Source organism: Benincasa hispida, chromosome 5 (assembly GCF_027475165.1).
Source record: "Benincasa hispida cultivar pf3 chromosome 5, pf3_genome.v1.1, whole genome shotgun sequence".
Classification (NCBI taxonomy): domain Eukaryota; kingdom Viridiplantae; phylum Streptophyta; class Magnoliopsida; order Cucurbitales; family Cucurbitaceae; genus Benincasa; species Benincasa hispida.
Window position 1 is genome coordinate 38,460,719 of NC_143482.1, and position 19,400 is coordinate 38,480,118.

A 19,400-nucleotide genomic window follows, 5' to 3' on the forward strand; every position below is an offset into this window, starting at 1 on the left:
TATTGAGTGAATTCAACATAATTTTTAAATGCTACTTTTGTGCCAAGTAATAAATGGAAGTAGTAAGAAAAATTTTTTACATTATTTTAATACTAAAAAATTTTCAATCGTGATGCCACTCATGTCAACACTTGGGCATTTGGTGTGTAGAGTAGAGTAGAGTTGATAATTATTATTTAAGAAGTTAGAGTATTGTATGGGATGCTAAGTTGAGTCAAGTAAAAAGATCTGTGTTTGGGAGTGTACAATTTAGTTAGAGTTGAGATATCTAGTGCAATTTTTCAAAATGAAATTGATTTGGTCTTGGACTTTTTTTTTTTTTTAAATTTCTAATTACGCACATTTTCCTAAAATTTTCTTTTTCTAAAATAATTTATAATTACACACATTTTCCCAAACAAATGAATACTTTTTACAACTACTTGGCCCTTAATCATGAACGTTAAAAGAAGCTTAAAAACTGGATGATTTTTTGTTTTTCCTTCTTAATATATTTTTACCACATAATTTGAACACTCGATTATATTGCATAACAATTTTATCTACATCGTCAAAGACATATCATATTCCAATAAAATGTACGTTTTCTCAAGTCCATAACCCTCAATGTTTAGCCTTCAATTAATTTTAACTCAATCATAAATGTTAATTTTAAAAATTAAAAAAAAACATACAAAACAAAATCAATTTTTATCTTCTTTTTTTCTTTTTTTCTTTTTTTTTTTTGTACATTTATGAAATATGAATTTCAATTTTATGGTTAATGATTTTTTTGTCATTTTTGTGCAAATATTTTATTTTTTACATTTTACACTAATGCAACTTTATTTTTGTGCAAACTCGTTTTTGCTAAACAAATTCAAACATTTTTTATGGTTAAGTCTAATTTGTCACTTACAAATGAAACAACGATATCTACAAAAATGTCCATGTACATGTTAAAAAGATCCATAGCAATGAATAACATACATCACAAATTGTTCTCCAACAATTAAACAAAATTTAGACTATAGAAAGTAGACTCTGAACTTAAAATTAATGAACCTCGAACTAATTATTAGAGAAATTGTGCAATTAGCTTGAGCCCTACAAGTAAGATAACAAACTATAGTTAGATTAGAATGAAGCTAAAAATGCAAATAAAATTGAAACCAAACATACTACAACACACATTCAAATGTCCAGAATGAATAAGATTGAAACACCAAAACTAAATGGAGGCAGAGCAAAGATGTGATTTAAGAAAATGTGTATGGAACCACATCAATGCAAGAACTAACTTATTATAAAAGAAAGAAAAGAAGAATACATTTTCAGTACCATCTTTCTTTTAGTAACCACTCTTATATGAATGTAAAAAATGAAAGTGAGAAGTGGAAAATAATAAAGTTACAAAATGATAACACAGTTTTTCTTTTAGTAACTATCCTTCTATATATAAGTATTGCATTTAATGTAGACAAAATACTATTGTTTATATAACCAACAACCATACAATATACTTTAATGGTCGTAGAACATATTAGTTGAACATACACAAAAAATAGAGTTGTCATTAAAGATCTATTTATATGTTCACAAAAATTAGGGTTGTCATTAAGGGTCTCCGATAGAGATGGTCATCGTTGAAGTTGGTCGCCTAAGGTGAATATTAGTGTTGGTTGTCAAAGGTGGTTGTCACCAAAGTTGATCATCAAAGGTAGTTTTCGTCGGAGTTGCGAAGGTGGTTTCCAGAGCCCGCAGTTGGTCGTCAGAAGTGGTTGTCAGATCCCAGAGTTAGTCGTCGCAGTTGACTGTGTGAAGGTAGTTATCAAAGTATGTTGTCGGAGTTGTTTGTGCGAAGGTGGTCGCCGAAATTGTCATCGGAAGTGGTTGTCGAAGTCCAGAGTTAGATCGTCAAAGTTGTGACCGAAGGTGGCAACCACTAACGATCTATGAAGCATAGACACAGATACGGCTACACGATACAGATACGATCGGATACGGCGATTCACCAATTTCTAAAAAACTAAGATACGAATACGTCTAAGGATGCGTCATTTTTTTTATATATTTTTTAAATATATATATTTCTAAAAAATGAGGATACTAATACGTTGAAGATACATTTTTTTTCTTTAAAAAATCTAGGATATAGATAAATTTAACATACAAGTTAATAACAATAACATAAAATAGAATACAAACACTGAAATACAATACAAAAAAAGCAACATCTAAGATGTTGAAGTACAATAGTTAATAAAGTGCAATAGAAAAGTGACTCATATTGCAAAGAAGAAGAAGAAGAAGATTAGAGAGAGAAGTATGAAGATAAACGAATAACTTATTGTTGAAGATATCCATATGGTTTATATTTTGGTGGACTTTGTGGGGATTCAAATGTGAAGATGGAGATTATATGATTCTAATCTAGGGTTTAGTCCGTTATTTATTATTATTTTTTTTAGTTTTGGACTCAAGTAGTGAGCTTTTTAAATAAGTTGCCTAATTTTAGATTGGGAAAGATTAGATGAGTTACTTGTATTTTTTTTTCTTTTAAAAAAAAGTACGCATAAAAATAGATACATCGCATGTCAGATACGTATCTGGAAAGTATCTGTATCTGATACGTGTCTGATTCTTTGCCTCACATGAAGTATCTGTATTTCATAGTTGACAATGGTCGATGGGTGGAGCCATTGAAAATATTTGAGGGAAGGAGAAAGTTGGTTTGAGTTAGAAGGAGAGTTAGGACAAGTTGGAGTAAGTTAAGGTGAGTTGGTAAAAAGATTAATTCAACTCTATCAACACTTAAAGTTGGTGGGCACAAACATTGAATTGACAATTTTTATCAACTCAATTCATATTGGTAAGCCAAACACTAGAGTCCAATCGGTGAGTTTAAAGTTAAGTCAAAGATCATTTATCATTTATCATTTAAGATCGTTTGGCAAAAGACCAAGTGTATCTTGTTTAAAAAACATAAGATTGTTTATTTATTACATAAAATAATGTATTTTTAATTTTTTGCTTTCATAACTTTTCAAAAATATCCAACGTCATCGATATTTTCATCAACATTTTTGTAAAATTCAAAATTTGAAATCTTGTCATTTTCGTTGACATTGATATTGTGAACCTTGTATACATAACCATATATAAATGAGTATACGTAGAATTATATGAGAAGAAAATTAAAAGCCCTCTCGTCACACACTCTATATTCCTCCACCTCTTCTTCCCTCTCATACGCACCCCACCTCCTAAAATTTCATCGTCGCCGCCCTCCTCCATAATGTACCAACGGCATATTCGCGTTATTGCTGTTCGTGGAGCATTGCTGCAAGGAAGAAGCTCAAACCACCATTTAGAGACGGATCACCGGAGGAGAGCTGCATCACTGCTGGACAAATACATCACCAGATCTGCGCACAGTTGACCAAAAAATGTAAACAAAATGGAGGGAATTGCGGGAGGAAGAATGAGATGAAGAGAAGGAATGGATTGTTGTAAACAGTAAACACGAGAGAGAGATAAAAAAACGAGAAAAGTTAGGATTTTTTTCCATTTGTGATTTTCGTTTTTCTATTTTTAAAGAACTGGTATTGAGACATAACTTTTGTGAGAAAAAAAACTAGCCCATTCGTCTATTTGTAAGTTAAATTACCACTAAACTCAACGGATGAGTTATAACAAATACAATATTTTGTCAACACTTTACCAAAGTTTGTCAGGATGAATTCACTAATCGCCACTTATTGTACTCGTCCATCCTGATCATAAAAGAACTTGAACTTGGCGAACCCCCACCACCATAAGCCTTCAGGATTAAAATGCTAAGAAACTCAGTAACTGGCTAACTGAACCTCAATAACTTCATTACAACGAACTAACAGGTCAAGCAACACTCACTTTGGAGACCTCAGATGTGTCGGTAGCACCATCCGTAGTCCTCAAACACATTTTAAGATTGTTTCGTTGCATGTATATGACAGCTCCTATAGGCCTGAAGCACTAAATAATTTGTGATTTTGAGATAGAAATAACTAAAAAGAGAATCAAGCTAACAAAGAAGCATGGACACTTTAGTTTGGCTAGCGTGTCTGTCCATATCCAATACATGGGTGGACTTGTTGGATACGTACCAAACACTTGTTGGCACAATAGATATGTGTCAATACTAGTAGACACTAGTTGCACAAAGTCAATCTAGATCAAACATTTGTTAGACACATATTGAACACTTCGTTAAGTATACTAAATAAACACACAATAATATAGGACAAAAGAAAGTTTGAAATCTAAATGCATCAAACCCATTATTTTAAGCTTGTATAAAAAATTAAAATATTTCAATATACGTGTCCTTATTGTGCTTTTTAAGTTGATGTGCGGAGAGACTATACCGTGTCGTATCCGTATTCACACTCCTTCACGAGCTATGAAGGAGCTATGAATAAATGTTGTAAATACCACAACCCTTTGGCTTAAGGTTGGAGGATATGCAGGGTAGGTGATTTGTATTTTTTGTTCTCCTCTTTGGAGAAGTTGAGTTCTTTAGGGTATGTTTGGTAGGCAACTCAGGTTCTATTTTATATTTTCAGATTCATTGAATTCATCGAATATGTGTTTGGTAAACAATCTAAATTTTGTTTTCGAAAACTGTTTTCATATTCTGTGATCCAAACAGTACAAATTCATAAAAGAATATTTTTATATTTTCATTGTAATCAAATTTTGAATATGAAATTTTAAAGTGTAGAATTATTTTAAAAAAATATAAAAACATTAACAAATACAATATTTCATATTATAAACTCAACCATTTTTCTTAAATTAAAATATTTAGTATATTATATGATATTATAAAATAATAATTATATACAAATTTTTTAACATAAAATAAGTTCATAAATTAATTAATTATAGTGTATATTCAATATAATATTTAGTGAGTAACTATAATTAGTCTTATGATTTATAAATATATTATCAAACATATTTTGAAATTTAAATTCCGAATCTGCTATCAAATACATATGTAAAAACATAAAATACAACCTTGTTTTTATTGCATTCTTTGTTTTCAAATTTTCATTTTCAGATTGCCTACCAAACAGGCCCTTAGCATCTTCGCTATACTCTAGAAAATTTGATGACTCATTTTTAGAGGTACTGAAAAGTCTACAACTCTTCAAAGGAGGTGAATTTCAACCTCTCAAAGGGGCTTCCTCATCTTTGAGGGGATGTTTAGTCCACGGAATTGGAGTTAGGGGAGTACAACTACACTCGTTGTTTGGTTCCGGAGTTCATGGCCCCACGACTAAAAATCATTAATTTTATGTTTTATCAACTCCTAACACTATGGGCCCAAAACTTCACAACTCTCCAGATTTCACAACTTCACTCCTTATCCCAAACACCCCCTAAAGTTTTATAATTATCTTTAATTTTGGATTCTCAACAATTAAAGCAATTAAATCTCTTTGAAGTTGGCTGTTGTTTGGTTTTATGATATGATATCTTAATTCTTACTAGAATAACAATCAGCAGAAAGAGACCTTGTATAGAATTTAATTTACACAAGGACTTTAAGGCTATTGTCTCCGATATCAACTTATTTCCCACCTGAAAGATAACCGGGTATGTTTGACAAAGGAAGACCATTCTCATATTCTCAAGTAACTATAGGACTTATGCAAAAGTACCAGAGATAAAGACCAACGTCAGTTTTCCTTTCTTATAGTAGTGATTCTAATAATCCGATTATACATGGATCTTGGATGTTCTACGTATTCGAGGACAAATATCATCTAGTTATGTGGTTTCAACCTTAGGAAATATTCATCGAGTTTCCTAACATTTAAGATAACTACAGTAAATCATTGACCGGGTTGGAGACAACCAGGAAATAATAACTTCATACGTGGTGAGACCAACCTTGAGTCTCTAATCTCCGAAAGGTCAATGGTCAATCCACAAACAATTTTCACCATAATTACCCAGATAGGTTAACAGTAGACACCAGAAGAAAACGGCCCCGAGAAACTCTTATACAACATATTCAGGGAAAAGCTTCACGATTTACCTCAATCCAGCTGCAACACTTCTCATACTCAGCTGCTTCCCAATTTCATCGCTCAAGTTGGAATTCCCATCTGCTCTTACTGCCTACGCACAGATATTCAAATCCTTGGAGATAAGCATAACAAGTTCAAGCAAAATGCAAAAATTACGAAAAATGACATGAAACTAATATCCATCTATGTTCAGCATATAAAAAGTTTTTTGTTGGAAGGCCAAATTGAAAGATGGAGAAAAAGGTCTATGCCAGCCCTGAAAATATTTGCAACAAATCAGTTCTAAACACATGAAGACATGTTCTTACCAGACACTCGCCATAAAGTCCCCTCCCCAAACGAATTTTAAAAGACTTGTCTAGATATTTATTAGCGGCATTTTCACGAGAAGCAATGAAGTCAGTTCCCTTAGCAATCAATTCCAAAGAATTCATCTCCAGCAACTGCAAGAATGTGATACACAGTTCATTATATGTCTAATATTTTTAAGTGAAAACTATAACTTGAAGACATAAAAGAGATGTCAGCAGCAGAGTTATTTTTTATGATATGTAATGTCAAACTAATACACAGAAGTAGCGTTGCCTGAAATAAAAGACATGAAAACCATTTCTCAAAAATTTGAAGCCCGAGATATAAGAGTGCAGATGCTAAATACTTAGGTTCAATGAAAACTTTCATATCTTTTTTTTTTTATTTTTATTTTTATAAGCAACAACTTTCATTGAAAAAAGATGAAAGAAAATTTTCATATCTTATCGATATTGTAGCTCAAACTGAATCCCCATATTTAGCCTGGACCTCGATATTAGCTGGAGACCCTTCTTTTAGCCAGACTCCTTTTTGTGGGATAGTTCTTTTTTTAAAAAAAAAATAAAATAATGCCCATATATTCTTTCATGTTTATCTCAATGAAAGTTGTTTTTATCCCCAAAAAGGTTATTTTAGTCATGCTATGATGCTACTATACATACTATGATACTACATTTAAACTTTTGATAGGCAAATGGTCACTTATACGTCCCTTATCCAAGGAAAGGATAGAGCAGTAAAGAAACACGTTTGGATTTGAATAAGGAACAGCTTTGCAACGTGAAGAATGGCAGGAAAACAGATTCCAAAACTTCCTATAGAACAGCTATGGAAGCTTAGTTGCAGTTTGTAAATAGTTAATGAAACAAACAACTTTAGCACTACACTGCACTAGAGTATCGAGATAAAAATCAAACAGATAGACTAGCCCAAACCTGTTCATACATGTATGGATTAGTGATACAGTTCAATTTTGATCGCCACTCACTGATCCCAATGTTAAATGCCCTAATATCAGGTAAGCTCCACCTTCGAAGATCCCCATCCTCAATGTACTTAAGAACCATTTCAATTCGACTTCTATCTTTTAATTCTAAAAGGTCCTCCTGATCATGAAAAGAGCAGAACAAAACAGTGAGCCAGCCAACATACAGAAGCAGATGAGCTAATGGCATATGAATACAAGTCCATTTTCACTTACACAAGAAATTTCCATATCCACAAGTCTAGAGGAGAAATATTCATACACAGCTATGGAGCTACTCTTTTCAAGATTTACACGAACTGACAGATTCTTAGGGCGATCTTCCGTGGGGATAATATGTCGAAGTGATGATTTCCGATGATCGAAACATAGAACCCTAGTTCAATTAACAAAATCAAGATTTCTTAACAAACCAGAATTGGTTTCAAAACATAATTACAAGGGATGGGGGCAAAGAACTTAAAGCGGATCACTGATTAGCAGAACAAAATCAACTTACTCACATGTGGGTCGACGTGAAACGGCGGCTGCAAATCCTTTCGGACCCAAGAAGTCAAGAAAATAGCACCGCTCAAGCCCTTCCACATATAAATCCTCAATCCTGAAGAACAGAAATTCAAAAGGTAAAGGGAAAATTACTGAATGGCAGCATTGGAGACAGGGAGTTGGTGGTGAAATAAGTGAAGCGCTAAGATAAAAGCGATGGAACCTGAGAGGAGCAACAGAAGAGAAAGGGAGAATGAGGCAAGGGAGACGAAGGCGAGTATGAAACAAGTGTGCGAAGAGGGCTGAGAAAGCTCCAGAAAAAGAGGGATAGTTGTAAAGCACAACATTGGGAACTCTCTCTTCTGCAGCTTTGGCTATGGCTTCCAATGCCGCATCAGAACGGAAGCTTCGAACCCTTGAAAATGGCGGGAATCGGGAAGCTGTCCTTCCCCATAGTCGGAGAAGCAGAGGACCCATTGAAGCGCTTGGAAAATTTTTAAGATCAAACTTTAAAGATCTGTTTCCCACTTTGTTCATTCTTTATTCACAGGTCATCTCCATTGATCCTTTCTTTCGACTCAAGCTCAAAGATAACCTACTCAACCAAAATGAAGAATCAATTCCTTTGAATCTGAAAAGATTTAAAGAAAATTGTTGAGATTGAGCACCAACACCAACTACTCCAAAGAACCCACTTTTTGCAACGGTTGTGCATGGTTTGGTTCGATCCGATTTTGGACAAAATCAATAACCAAACCGAGGTGCTCGATTTATAAGAGGGAAGAAACATGAAAAATCGATATTACTCGGTTTCGATTTATGAACCGAACCAATATGCTTTGGTTCAGATCAATTCAATTTGGTTATTAATCAATTTTCTTTTTTAAAAAAATTTAAAAAATTGCTCCCTCATTTAGCTATAGTAAAGAAAAATAATAAAACCTTAGAAACAAAATCTTTTGTTTATTCATCTCGAAGCGGTGGCAAAAATTGAAATTGAGCTTAAAGATGAAGACTTGAAAAGAGGCTAAAGAGAAGCTGAAGATGAAGACATGTGTCGTGTGCGTACATCGAAGATGAAGGCCGGTTCGGAGACTTAAAGATGAACACTTGAAGAGAAGTTGAAGATGAAGAATGACTATTGAGACCGTGAGAGGCAAAGAGAGGCGGCATTGAACACAAAGATGAAGATTGCTAAAAGAAAAGACAGAAGAGAGGCGAGGAATGAAGATGTGGATCGAGAGAGGATAATGGAAATGGCAGGCGATGTGCGACTGGGGAGGGTGAAGCGTGCATGCGACTGCTTCTTTAGTTTTAGGGTTTTGTTTTTTTTCATTTTGTATTCTTTTACTTTTTGGAATTGGGTTAAGGGCTTAGGACTTTTCAAACTAAAAGGAATCAGTGGATTGGGTTGAGCTCATACAATCAGAAAAATACATAAAAATATAATAAAAGTTAGTTCGGTTCGGTTCTACAAGTTTTTTAAAACTCTTGAACCGAAAACCAAATAGAATTGGTCGGTTCTCTCTGCTAGTGAATTGGTGGTCCCAATTGGTTCAGTTCAGTCCAGTCTGATTCATCGGTTCTGTCTAATTTTTGCATACCCCTACTTTTTGCCACACAATGCATGACATGGATATGGACCAACACCTCGAAATCCAGCATTCATGGAAGTCTTGATGAGTAAAAAGCTTGGAATGTGAATAGGGTTTACACAAAATATTGAGGTCTTTGATTTTATGAAAGTATGATAAAAATATCGAAAATTTAAAAAATTTATAGAAATTGTTATAATTAATTAATGAAACTTAGATTATGACTCCACTAGACTATTGATAACTTGTGGAAATACAAGTTATTTGTAGCCGTTTATTTAGAATAATTAAGGAAAATGAGAAGAAAATGCATTAACTTGAGATGAATTCACAAGAATTATCTAAGCTACATGATCACATGTTTACAAAAGCCAATATCTTGAAATTTATAAATTTTGGCATCTTTGAATGCAGGATTTAGTTGAAAGAAGCAAATATTCTTGAGGATTGAAAGTTGTAGCCTTGATCGTAGAAAATGAAGAAAGGCGATACAAACTTGCGCACGTAGAAGCTCCATAGCCTGTAGTAGCTCAAGAACAAAAAAAAAAAAAAACTTTACAAGAGATTGGCAAAAGCTCTATAAAAAATTCATCCATCTTCAACCTCTCGATTTTACTCTAAAGATTCTAAATGAGAGCTTAGTCTCTTCCTTAAAAATTGAGAGAGCTCATCCTCCATCCCAATAGCAATCACCTTGAGCAGATAGCATCAAAGCCAAAGGAAGTAAGAGATTGCAATCGGTAGCTTGACATTTCTTCCTTCCACTTTTACTTTTGTCTTTCATTTCATGTTTGTATTAAGAATCACGTGTTTGAGAAGTCTGATATTTTTAATATGAATGTGAATACCACTCATTTCCTCTCATCAACATTCGTTATCTCTTTCATCATGTGTAACTAAATTTTCAATGAGTTGAGAAGATAAACCAACATTTCCAAAAGCATGCATACGAAGAAGTATATCTTATTTAGTTTGTGTTTAATTCAGTGCCTAATCCAGTGAGAATTTGTTTAGGTAAAATGTAGTCAACTACTCGAGAGAGTAACTTAGACTTGGAAAGAATTAGCTTTAGAGTAAAGTTATATCTTTTGTGTGAAATCAACTTAGCATGCATTATGGAATTAGAGTAAATGTGGCATTCAACACCGAGAGGTAGACTCATTGTAAGAAGTTAAAACATGAACGCCTACTTATGCATTACTCAAGGAAATGTTAGTGAATTTTCTTGACTCTATTTCATCAATTATTTTTTCTTCACTTTCATTGTCAACTGCTCTTAGTGATTGTCTAAACCACTGGATCCATACACTTCACCATGTACCACCTCGTATTCATCGCCTCACCATCACCACCTTTGTAGTCATTAGATTGTACTTAGTTAAATCACATACACAAATATTGCATATAATTCACACTTCACCGCAAAAGATCATTAAAGCATTCAAGACACTCACGTTACTAAGTCACTGTGTTCGACCCTGGACTTATCAAGAAATCTTGTTGGGATTTATACTTGGATTCAAACAAGGAAAGCTTGTGTTGCATTGTTATATTTACTACATACATCATCTATACATGAATTAAGGCTATAGAGGACATATTCTCTCATTCTTTGAACTACAGGATAGCTCATCGCCTCGAATTTACAAGAGAATACACGAACATAATCAAAATCAATCTACATCAAAAAAAGCAAACAAACAAGCTAACAAGTTTTTGGTGTCGTTGACGGGGACTTAGAGATTAATTGGCTATTTGATTTTTTTTTTTTTTGTTCTTTTGTTCGGCTCCAATTTCAGGTGTATTTTGTACTTACTCGAAGAGTAGCACAAATAGTATATGCGTAAAGGTGACCAGCCTGACTTGTATTTGACCCTGAGATTGAGCTTGCATTTCGGAGAAGGAATAGAGCAAACAGAAGAAGGAGGTTGAGGAATCCAGACATGAGAGATAATCTCAACAATTTCAACGAGGATAATTAGAATCCCAACGATTCAATTTTGGCACCCTTGCATAATGCGGCCAATAATGCCAACAATAATGTTGTGGCCCCAGTTCACCAAATACTCCTAGCCCATGATCACAACAGACCCATAAGGGAGTACGCTTCACCAAACTTGTACGACTTTTCTCCAGGAATTATGCGGTCAACTTTTGAAGGAGCAAGATTCAAAATGAAGTCGGTAATACTTCAAATTATCCAAACTGTTGATTAGTTTGGAGGATGTTCTAAAAAAAGGCCCTCATGCACATTTGGAGAGCTTTTTGGAAATTTGTAATACATTCATCATCCCAAACATCACTCCTGAGAAAATATGATTGCCACTCTTCTCCTTCTCCCTAAAAGAAGAGGCTAGATGATTGGCCTACTCTCTAGAACCTGGTGAAACAACCACATGGGAATAGATGGTGGAGAAGTTTATGAATCCCCTAAAGAGAATGCTAAACGGCGAAGGCACATTACAAAATTTGAGCAAAGAGATCAAGAAACTCTCAGTGACACATGAAACAGATTCAAGAAGTTGGTAAGGAATTGCCCGCATAATGGCATTCCTGATTCATGCAAATGGAGATTTTCCATGATGGACTAAACAAGAATCCACAACAAGCGGCAAACGCTACTACAACAGGAATTGAAAGACTGTTAGACAAAACCTACACTGAGGCGAAGGCAATTCTGGATAGAATCTCAAGAAACTATGAGGATGGGGAAGATAATGACTTTCGCTCGATGTCAAGAAGACAATGAAATGACCGGGGAGGAGTTGATAAGGAAACAGTGACTGCTTTGCAAACTCATCTGGTTGTCATGACAAGTTTATTACAACAAATGACAATGAATAATGCCAATGCAAAAACTAGTGCCCATGTTAAGACAGTGAACCATATTTATGATACCAGCTGCATGGGATGTAGCGAGCCTCAAAATTATGATTTGTGCCCATAGAATTTGCAGTCTGTATGTTGTTAAGCATGATACTTTTTCCAATACCTACAACCCAGAGTGGATAAATCATCCCAACTTCACTTGGGATGGGAATAGAAATCAGCCAACGCAGCATGACAGGTCAAGCGTCTAATAAATTGAAGTGGACTGCCAAGATTCCACCAAAATTACCAACGACATCAACAAGAACATCACCAACCTGCACAGAAAGCCAGTTTATCCTCTTCCTCGATAGAAAATTTGCTGAAAGAGTATATGCAAAAAAATTATGCTCTTTTGCAAAGTCAAACTTCCTCAATCCATAGCATTGAGATGCAGATGGGCCAACTTGCTAGTGAATTAAAGGCTAGACTGCATGGTTCCTTGCCAAGTAACATGGAATTTTCACGCAACACAGGGAACACAGGGAAAGAGCAGTGTCATGCTTTGACATTGTGAAGTGGAAAACCTTTACATGACAAATCAGACCTGCAAGAATCGACAATAAAGAAATCAACCAACGAGACCAATATAATTCGTGAATCACAAACTTTGGAACAATCAACAAGCACACCAACTCAAGATTCAGACAAAAATGATTCAACGCGTAAGACAACCAAGGAAAAGGAAAAAGGAGAAGCGAGTCATTGATCACAAAAAATCTTCTGTGAGTACTTCAACTTCAGACAACAACTACATAAGACAACCTCCTTTTCCTCAGCGACTAAAGAAGAAAAATGATGAATACCAGTTTCGTCACTTATTTAACATCTTGAAACAACTACATGTGAATATCCCCCTAGTTGAGGCGTTATAGTAAATGCCTTCATATGTAAAGTTTTTTAAAGACATTCTACCAAAGAAAAGAGGGTTGAATAAGTTTGAAACAATGGCTCTAATGCAAGAAGCTAGTGCTTCCTTTAAGAGAGATATTCCTAAAAAGATGAAGGATTCTAGAAGCTTTACAGTCCCTTGCTCTATTGGAAATATTGATTTGGGTCACACCCTGTGTGACGTAAAAGCTAATATTAACCTAATGCCACTTTCAGTATTCAAGAAGTTGGGGATTGGGGCAGTGAAACTGACAACAGTATTGCTTCAATTAGTTGAAAGATCCATTGCGTATCCAAAAGGAAAGATAGAGCATATTTGGGTACAAGTGAACAAGTTTATATTCCCAGCCGACTTCATAATTCTGGACTATGAGGAGGATAGGCAAATGCCTATTTTTTTTGGTAGGCCATTTTTTATGCATAGGGAAATTCCTTATAGATTTTTACAAAGGTGAACTGACAATGAGGGTGAATGATTAGGAAGTCATGTTCAACATATTCGACATGTTGAAATATCTCGAAGAAGTGGAAACTTGTAAATTAATTGATGTGTTGAAAAGGGAACTTGAAGTAGATGAAGTTCATTTTGAGTTGATTTGTAAAGAAAAATGTAAAGAATACTTTGATGAAGAACATGAAGAAGAAGTTGTTAGTGCTATGACTGAAACAAAAAGGAAGATTGAATCTCTAAACCTGAATGATAGAGATTTAAAGAGAACCAAGCCATCGTTTGAGGAACTGCCAACACTAGAGTTGAAAACATTACCAACACACCTGAAATATGCATACTTAGGGAAGGACATCATGCTACTAGTTATAGTATCTTCCCAATTGAACACCTCTAATGAAGAATCATTAATAAAAGTGCTCAAATGCCACAATAAGGCCATTGGATAGACCTTGGTAGACATTAGAGGTATAAGCCCATCATATTTTATGCATGAAATTTGACTAGAAGAGGGGCACACGGGGACAATCCAATGTCAACAAAAATTTAACCCTACGATGAAAGATATCATGAAAAAGGAGATCACCAAATGGCTTGACGTGGGAGTCATTTATCCCATCTCTGACAGCCAGTGGGTAAGCCATGTCCAATGTGTGCCTAAGAAATGGGGCATGATTGTAGTCACTAATAATGAAAATGAGCAGATACCCACCAGAACAGTGACTGTATGGCGAATATGCATGGATTATATAAAGTTCAACGTCGCCACCAAGAAAGATCATTTCTCTTTACCTTTCATTGATTAGATGTTTGATAGATTGGCAGGTAATGAATATTCTGCTTTTTGGATGGTTACTCAATTATAATAAGATAATGATTTCACCCAAAGACCAAGAGAAGACCACCTTCATCTGTCCATATGGAATCTTTTGGTTCATCGCATGTCGTTCAACTTATGTAATGCACTGGACACCTTCCCGAGGTGTATGATGGAACTTTTCTCTAACTTCCTAGGACAATTTGCGGAGATTTTCATGGAGGACTTCTCTGTTTTTGGACATTCTTATGACGAGTGCTTGATCAACCTAGAGGTTGTACTCAAGAGATGTGAAGAGACCAACCTTGTGTTGAATTGGGAAAAATGTCACTTTATGGTGATAAAAGGGACTATACTTGGACACAAGGCCTCTTGGAAAGGTTTGGAGGTAGATCCTGCCAAGGTTGATGTGGTAACAAAATTGCTAGCATCTTCTGATATTGAAACATTATTAAGCTTTTTGGGACATGCTGGTTTTTGCCGACGCTTTATCAAAGGATTTTCCCAAATTGCCAAGCCTTTAACCAACTTACTCGGACTCAATCAACCCTATGGAGGCGTTTGGCGCGTAGGTTTAGAATCTTAAACCTGGGAATGTTAAGCCTAGGAGATGTAGCCTAGGTTAAGCAAATTGTGTTTAGAGTGCAGGTTTTGGAAGTATGGGTTTAAGAAGTCTGCGTTTGGAGTGCAGGCTTAAGTAGCCTGGGAATGAAGTGCACATTTATAAATATTTAATTTGTGAAATATTTTCTTGTATTTAATCATAATTTAGATTTTAGATTAGTTTAAATTTGTCACCTTAATTATTTTAATATAGTTATGTTTAAAATAAACTAAAAAATTTAGAAGAATATTTGTCTAAATTTTTTTAAATAGAGATTTTGACTAAAATTATAATTTTATTTAATTTATTGTTTTAATAATTTGATATTTTAATCTCACTAGATTTTGAAATAAAATTTCATAAACTTTTGTCACTTTAACTAATTTGAAAATGATCAATTTTTTGTTTTACCATAATACGTTGACTTAAAATTGAAATAAACTAGTATTTTAATATTAAATTCAATGATTGAAAACTGTACTTTTTTTTCTTATCAAATTACAATTGAGGAATAAAAAATCATAAATTTTGAGTTTTAGTTTTTATTTGGTCACTAAGCTGTTTTAAACATTTTAAATCTTTACGTTTAGAAAATGATTCTAAGTCTTCGACCTAGTTAAATTGACCAACAAAAAAAATTAAAATGTTATTAAATTAAATTAGACATATAACCTAAATAAATATAGCTATACAATTGCAGTAGACTGCATTTTTTGAATGACTTAGGAAAAAAATATCTTTCAAAAATTTATTTTTAGTTAAATTTTTTTTATAAAAACTCATTAAAATAAAAAAAAAACATACATGTATTGCAATTCTTTCTTAAAAGTGTTTTTATATACAAATTTTTCTAGTTAGTTATATACTAAGAGTATTTTTATTAATGTTTTTCAAGATTCGTTGGTGGCAGTCGACGGAGGTGGTAGTCAGAGGGTGGCCAATGGAGTTGGTGGCCAGAATGTTGCCAGTGTGGGGGGAAGGGAGGTTTCCAGAGGTTGGTCGATGGTGGTCGGAGTTGACCATTAACAACTGGAGGTTGGCCAACGACGGTCATCAAGGTGGCAGCCAGAGTTGGCCGGTGGCGGTCGCCAAGGTGGCAGCCGAAGTTGGTCAATGATGGTCGCAGGAGGTGGAGACCGGAGTTGGCCGGTGGCGGTCATCGGAGGTGACAGTCGGAGTTGGTCGGCAGTGGTCATCGGAGATGGTGCCAAAGTTGGTACATCTTTGGCCACAATGGTCACCGAAGGTGGTGTATGGAGGTTGGCATACGTACTTCCTAGATTAAATTTGGGAGAAAAAAAAAAGATAACCTTTGGGTTTGAATAGTAAATATTATTCAAACCCATGGGTAAAGGATGTAGGAAGCCAAGGCTTCCTAAATCTATGCCTCAAACAAGGGTTGGACTTAGGATGCCTAACCCATCCAATCCCAACCCTTGAAATAAACACCCCCTACGAGTTTACTGATTCATGTGACCACGCATTTCGAACTCTGAAGCAAGCATTGACTTCAGCATCTATTCTCATAACCCCAGATTGGATGCATCCCTTTGAACTTATGTGTGATGCAAATGATGTGGCAGTAGGCGCCATGTTAGGTCAAAAGAAAAACTAGATGATTCATCCCATTTACTATGCGAGTAGGACTCTGAACGAAGCCTAAGAGAACTATACAACTACAAGAAATGAGTTGTTAGCAATAGTTTTCGCAGTAAAAAAATTCTATGCTTATCTTGTTGGATTAAAAGTGACTGTTCACATTGATTATTCGACAATCAAATATCTTATGGCGAAATGAATGCTAAACCACAATTAATTTGATGGATTTTATTACTTCAAGAGTTCGACTTGGAGATTGTGGACCGCAAGGGTACTGATAATCAAGTTGCTGATCATATTTTAAGACTTCAGAACGAGCCTTTTCAACGAACTACATAAGATATTTAAGACAGTTTCCCTGATGAGAAGCTAATGCGGATAGAAGAAAAGAAGTCGTGGTTTGTTGATATTGTAAACTACTTAGTCTGCAGGAAGTGGCCAGATGATTTCAACCACCACTAGCACAAAAAGTTATTCCATGGGTGCAAGTTCTATAGATGGGATGAGCCCTTCTTATACAACTTGGGTCCTAATTACATTTTGAGAAGATTCGTTTCGAAGTTCGAAATGCAAGAAATTTTATTGAAGTTCCATGAAGCACCTTATGGTGGGCATTTAGGGGGACAGAGGACAGCAACAAACTTGTTGCAATGTGGTTATTATTGGCTAATGTTGTTCAAAGAATCCCACGCCTATGTAGTCAATTGTGACCTTGTCAAAGGACTGGAAATATATCCCAGAAACATGGGATGCCACTCACATTAATCATGGAGGTTAAATTGTTTGATGTTTGGGACGTTTACTTTTTGGGACAGTTTCCTTCTTCAAGTGGCCACCAATACATCCTTTTGGTTGAAGACTACATATCCAAATGGGTTGAAGCCATTGCCTGTAGCGGCGACCGTATGCAGATTCTTGAAGAAGAACATCTTTACACGCTTTGGGACACCTCGTGCCCTAATAAGCAACGAAAGTACACATTCCATTAATTGCATCATTTCTAAATTACTGATCAAGTTTAATGTTAATCACAGAGTTGCTGCCACCTACTACCCACAAATAAACGATCAAATGGAAGCATTTAACAGAAAAATAAAATCTATTCTTGAAAAAGTAGGGAGCACTTCAAGAAAAGACTAGGTAGAACACCTGGATGCGGTACTTTGGGCCTATCATACCGCGTACAGAACTTTCATTAGGATGTCTCCATAAGCATTGGTGTTCGAAAAGGCCTACCACTTACCAGAACATAAAGCATTTTGGGCACTTAAGAAAATTAACCTTGATTAAGATCTTACAGGTGAAGCGAGGAAGAATCAATTGCATGAATTGAATGAATGGAGGCTCAAGGTGTACAAGAGGGCCAAAATTTATAAAGAAAAGACAAAGGCGTGGCATGACAGCCGCATTCGCAAGCGAGATTTTTATGTTGGACAAAAAATTTTACTGTTTAACTCTCGCCTACGTCTTTTTCCAGGAAAGCTAAAGGCAAGATGGTTTGGCCCCTTTGTCATCAAAGATATTTTCCCACACGTTGTTGTAGAATTGACAAGAGAAAATAGGACGAATGCATTTAAGGTCATTGGCCAACACATTAAAGCATACTATAGAGGTGATATCAATAGAGAAAAGTCCTCCATAGACCTAACTGACCATGAGTAATGGAAGAACGCGTGGATGATCCCTGCGGTGAACTTGACCACACCAATTCAGGGATGCATCATTCTCTCTTTTGTGAAGTTTTGAATTTTTCTTGCTTTCCTTTAATTTTTCTATTTGTTTAATCTATTGTTTTACGAATTGTTGTTTGGATGAATATGATTGCTTTGAATGGAGTTCGGGAATTTTTTAATTGAAGGAAAAATGAAAATGAAAAAGGCGATGAGTTACTGTGGCATCGAATAATCGTATTATTCGTATCCAGTTCAGATCATCGCCTGGGATAGAATACTAAGGGTTTTTATCTGTTAAGTAGTGGAGGCGTGCACCGACAGGGGTCAAATCAGCATTTAATATGGAATGATCACCTGACGATAGCCCTTACACACACGTCAGCCTCCACATTCACGATATTTCCTTTGAAAATCCTCCACTATGTCCCTTCTTCCCCTTCACTTTCATTTTTCAGAATTCCTCAACACCCAAATCCTCTCAGTTTTTTGGTGATCGTCCATCGACCATTCCAAATCAAAGCTCCCGTTTTTGTTCCTACATTCCTTTAGAAACACCCATGGCCGACCAAAAGAACACTGTCTTTTCTCCTTCTGGAGCTAAACTTGGCCCTAAGACCAAAAGACATTCACCTTCCATCCCTCATCCCAGCTGAAGTCATCCTTCTGTGAATTTGGGTGTTCGTCGTCCAACATAAGCACTCAACAGATTTATTCTATCCAAATGTCATAACTTCCCTTCCCAAACATTTAAACTTCCTCATTCGTTGCCCCTTCATCTGCCCAGAAGCCAAACCTTCTTGAAATCGTTGAGCCTTTAGCGGTAATCCACCCACCATGACCTGCCCTTTCATGTTCATCCTTATCACTCGAGAGAAAATCTCAAACAAAGCCTTCCACCACCAGGCAGGATAGAGAGAGAGAGTTTGACTCGATGGTTCTAAATCGAGAGAAACCCAGTAACCATTCCCACCAGCTGCTAGTGACTTGGTGGATGTGAGCGAAGTAAGGAGGTGAAATGAAAGGCATGTCTTTAGAAATATTCTCCGAACGAAAGGAATGA

The 19,400-nt window shown here is 35.4% G+C and overlaps 1 protein-coding gene across 6 annotated transcripts; it reads right to left on the minus strand.

The window, feature by feature from the left end:
• Positions 1-3,062: 3,062 nt before the first annotated feature.
• LOC120077095 (heat shock protein) lies at positions 3,063-8,477 on the minus strand. 6 transcript variants are annotated; one of them, XR_016529509.1, is made up of 9 exons: positions 8,069-8,474; positions 7,859-7,960; positions 7,576-7,735; positions 7,310-7,480; positions 6,371-6,505; positions 6,071-6,153; positions 3,895-3,996; positions 3,704-3,802; positions 3,063-3,407 (listed from the first exon to the last, which is right to left on the minus strand). XR_016529509.1 is itself a non-coding variant. In XM_039030963.2 (9 exons), the coding sequence occupies exons 1-8, from the start codon at positions 8,380-8,382 to the stop codon at positions 3,713-3,715; spliced, it is 1,149 nt and encodes a 382-aa protein (XP_038886891.1). In that variant the 5' UTR covers positions 8,383-8,473; the 3' UTR covers positions 3,063-3,407; positions 3,704-3,712. The 6 variants fall into 6 exon arrangements, 4 of the variants coding, with proteins under 4 accessions (XP_038886891.1, XP_038886890.1, XP_090169782.1 ...); XM_039030963.2 differs by having other exon boundaries at positions 3,895-3,988; positions 8,069-8,473; XR_005481730.2 differs by having other exon boundaries at positions 7,859-8,477.
• Positions 8,478-19,400: the final 10,923 nt, after the last annotated feature.